The 3,009-nt window shown below is 58.9% G+C and overlaps 1 protein-coding gene across 2 annotated transcripts; it reads right to left on the reverse strand.

Annotated features, from left to right (window-relative positions):
* Nucleotides 1-371: 371 nt before the first annotated feature.
* EVA1B (eva-1 homolog B) lies at nt 372-2,804 on the reverse strand. Of its 2 annotated transcripts, none has more exons than XM_044684756.1 (3): nt 2,597-2,804; nt 1,671-1,771; nt 372-1,418 (listed from the first exon to the last, which is right to left on the reverse strand). In XM_044684756.1, the coding sequence occupies exons 2-3, from the start codon at nt 1,735-1,737 to the stop codon at nt 1,009-1,011; spliced, it is 477 nt and encodes a 158-aa protein (XP_044540691.1). In that variant the 5' UTR covers nt 1,738-1,771; nt 2,597-2,804; the 3' UTR covers nt 372-1,008. The 2 variants fall into 2 exon arrangements, with proteins under 2 accessions (XP_044540691.1, XP_044540690.1); XM_044684755.1 differs by having other exon boundaries at nt 1,671-1,817.
* Between the last annotated feature and the right edge of the window lie 205 nt (nt 2,805-3,009).

Raw genomic sequence — 3,009 nt, forward strand, 5'->3', positions numbered from 1 at the left:
CTTCTGGAGAGGCCGAGGAGAGCGAGTTAGACGGATCCCTCCCACCCCGGACAGGACGGGCCCCCACCCCAACACACAAATGCAGACTCATGGCCCACATTTCAAGACCCTACAGATTCACGCAGGTCCACTCCGCACTCGCCTCCTCCCCACCCCCACCCCCAGCCCTCAACAATCAGAACCTTCCCCCCCAGGCTCCGTACTTTTCCGGAAACTCGGCCAGCACCCATGGCTGCATCAGACACACATCACCCCTTTTCCTTTAGGGGGAAGGTCGTTACCCCTACCCACTTCCAGGCAAAATGATACCCCCACGCACGGCTTTAGATCCAGTTTCCCAAACCCAATGAACACGCTATGCACAGCATGCAGTCATGCTACATATAGCCAATCTTAGCCAAGCCCTCAAGGTCAGGGTCCTTCCAAAGCCTGGGAAAGAAGGAGGAAATGGGGCGGGGCAGAATAAAGGCACAAAACATTTTTCTAAGGAAGATCTGCTAAATGGGTTTGGGGGCGGGGAGAAGGTTTGTCCTCCGGGGGGTGGGCTCCGGGGCTTCTAGGGGCATATCCCTTTTCAGCTTTCAGTCCAGCCCCCACTCACAGAAGGGAAAGCCAGGGGTCCCCCTCCCTACTTGAGCCCCTTTTCACCCCAAGTAAGACTTTTAGGGACTGATCCCTTTGTGCTCCCCATAAACCTGAAGATTAGCCGTGAGTTTCTTCTATTCTAGAGCAGGGCTGTTTATGGAGAGCCCCTAAGGCAGCTTCCAATGGTCACCTTCAAGCTCCCAGAGCAAAAAGACTCTTCTTCCAGGCCGTACTCCTGGGGATCCATTAGGGGAATGGAGGGATCGTTCCCCAAGAGGGAGACCGGCCTTAGCACCGTGCAAGGGAAGGATTGATCCAGTCTAGAGGCCAGGGGGAGCCAGAGGGAGTCCTCCCAAGGCCGTAAGGAAAAGGTGGCTCATTTGCAAGTCAGTCCTCAAAGTCCCTTGAAAGGGGGGAGACCCATCAATAATAATGAACCCGGCCCACGGTGCCGGTACCGGTACCGAGGAGGTCGGGCTGCCCAGTACGCCAGATTTCCCGAAGGATCCGCTCCCGTTCCTCCAGCCGCTGGGCTCGTTCTAGCTCCTCCGCAGAGGTGAAGACGTTGACACTGAGGGGACTGTCCATCTCCGTGGTCAGTTCTGGGCCTGATCCGGCATCATCAGGGCCCAGCCGGGTCATGGTGTCGGTGTCATCCTCGTCTTCATCTTCATCCCCATCCTGGGGGTCTCCTCGGGAGATTTTCTGGGGACCTTTTCCAGAGGGCCGAGGGTGGGGTCGGCAAGAGATCCGTATGACCAGCAGGCAAAGGGTCAGCAAGAGCCCAAAGCATATGCCCAGGACAAAGTAGAGGCCGAAACTCTCAGGATGATCTGGAAGAATTGGGGGTTGGCAAGGTCAGGCATGGGTCTCTCTTTCCCCTCCTCCACCAGCACAGGGGTCACCCTGGCAGCCAGTGGCTCTAGAAGCTCTGTTTTCCCAGTTTGTGGGCTATCTAGGAATTCTGAGAATTCTGGCTTCAGAATAGGCATAGACCCTCCATTCTTCAGGTTGAGGTTTATCGAGAGTCCATCTGGGGCTCCGGACTAGGGGGTTAAGAAGCCCTCCTCCTGTCCTGCACTCACCTCGGACATACGCAAATGCTGCCAGGCTGTTACTGAGCAGTTCCATGTCTCGTTTCCGGACCTCCATGTTCCTTCTGAAGAGAGTACAGGGTGGGAAGCCCCTGGATAGGTCAGCAGGAGACGGAGGGTCAAGACACCTGGATTATTCTTGAGTTGGGAGGGGAGGAGACCGGGAATCAGGAAGCCTGGTTCTCCATTCCCACACTCGACCCTTTCCAGCCCTCAGGGACAAAGCAACTTGGGCCTTTTGGCCCTTATCTCTCCTTCAAACCCCCAATGTATCCTGGACATTCGGACCCTATTCCTTTCCCCTCGTTTGGTACAGCCCCCCTCCTCCCTCCTGCTAAGCACGGAAAGCCACTCCCTAGGAGGCAGGGAGAGCCTTCAGGCTGCCCCACTGCAGACCACAGATGGCTTGGGTCCCCATTTCCTCAGAGGGCTGGACCAGGGTCTCAGCTCCCATCCTCGTCTCCCTGCGGGGGGGGGGGGGGGCGAAGTCCTCCAAATTCCCACGGCTCCTCAGTCATTCTTGCAGGGCAGAGACTGAAGTTGGGAACTGGGGAAAGGATTGTTAGGAGGGTCGATGAGGCCCCGGTCACTTGGGGGTTGGGGGGCTCTGCCCAGGGTTAGTCATTTCCAGACCGAGGGGTAGCCTTCGGGCATTTCCTTGGGAGACCTGGGACGGGGTGGGGGCGGCAATAACGGGGCCATCTGAGGTCAGAAGTTTGGGGGTTTTTTTTCCCCCACCCACCGAAAGATAGTAAAAGGAGTCCGCGAGCTGCCCTCCGGGAACTCTTTGGGGCTGTAAAGAGTGCTTCCCCCCATCCCTGATGGGCAGCCGGCATACCCCCCTCACCTTACCCCTTTGGATGGGGGCCCCAGCCACCCTCCCAACCCCCCACCCCCCCATCTCTACCCCGACTCACCGGCGCAGCTCATCGGCTCCACCCCAGCTTCAGCTCAGGGAGCGTCCCCCAACCTGCCCAGTGGCTCCATGGCGGGAAAGGGACAGAGAGAGCTCTGTCCGCCCCGTCCGGCTGTGGGTTAAGCTACCAGTCCTGGAGACGCAGGAGCCGCGGCCAGGCCGCCAACGGAGCGGACGGAAAGTTTCCTCCGAGGAAGGAGGAGGGCCCAGGAGGGGGAGGGAGGAAAGGAAGAGGGGGGAGCGCCCCCGCCCCGCCCCCACCCCCACCCCCGGCACAGGAAACTGGCTTTTGGAGAATTCAGGCGGCCCTGAAGCGGGATGGAGGGAGGGAGGAAAGGGGAGGGTCTGGAGCTTTTTGGCCAGCCCCATCTCTTTATCATCGTCCCTGGGGTCCTCCAGCTCTCGTCCGAGATC

The sequence above is a fragment of the Gracilinanus agilis genome, unplaced genomic scaffold, assembly GCF_016433145.1.
Source record: "Gracilinanus agilis isolate LMUSP501 unplaced genomic scaffold, AgileGrace unplaced_scaffold55792, whole genome shotgun sequence".
Classification (NCBI taxonomy): Eukaryota; Metazoa; Chordata; class Mammalia; order Didelphimorphia; family Didelphidae; genus Gracilinanus; species Gracilinanus agilis.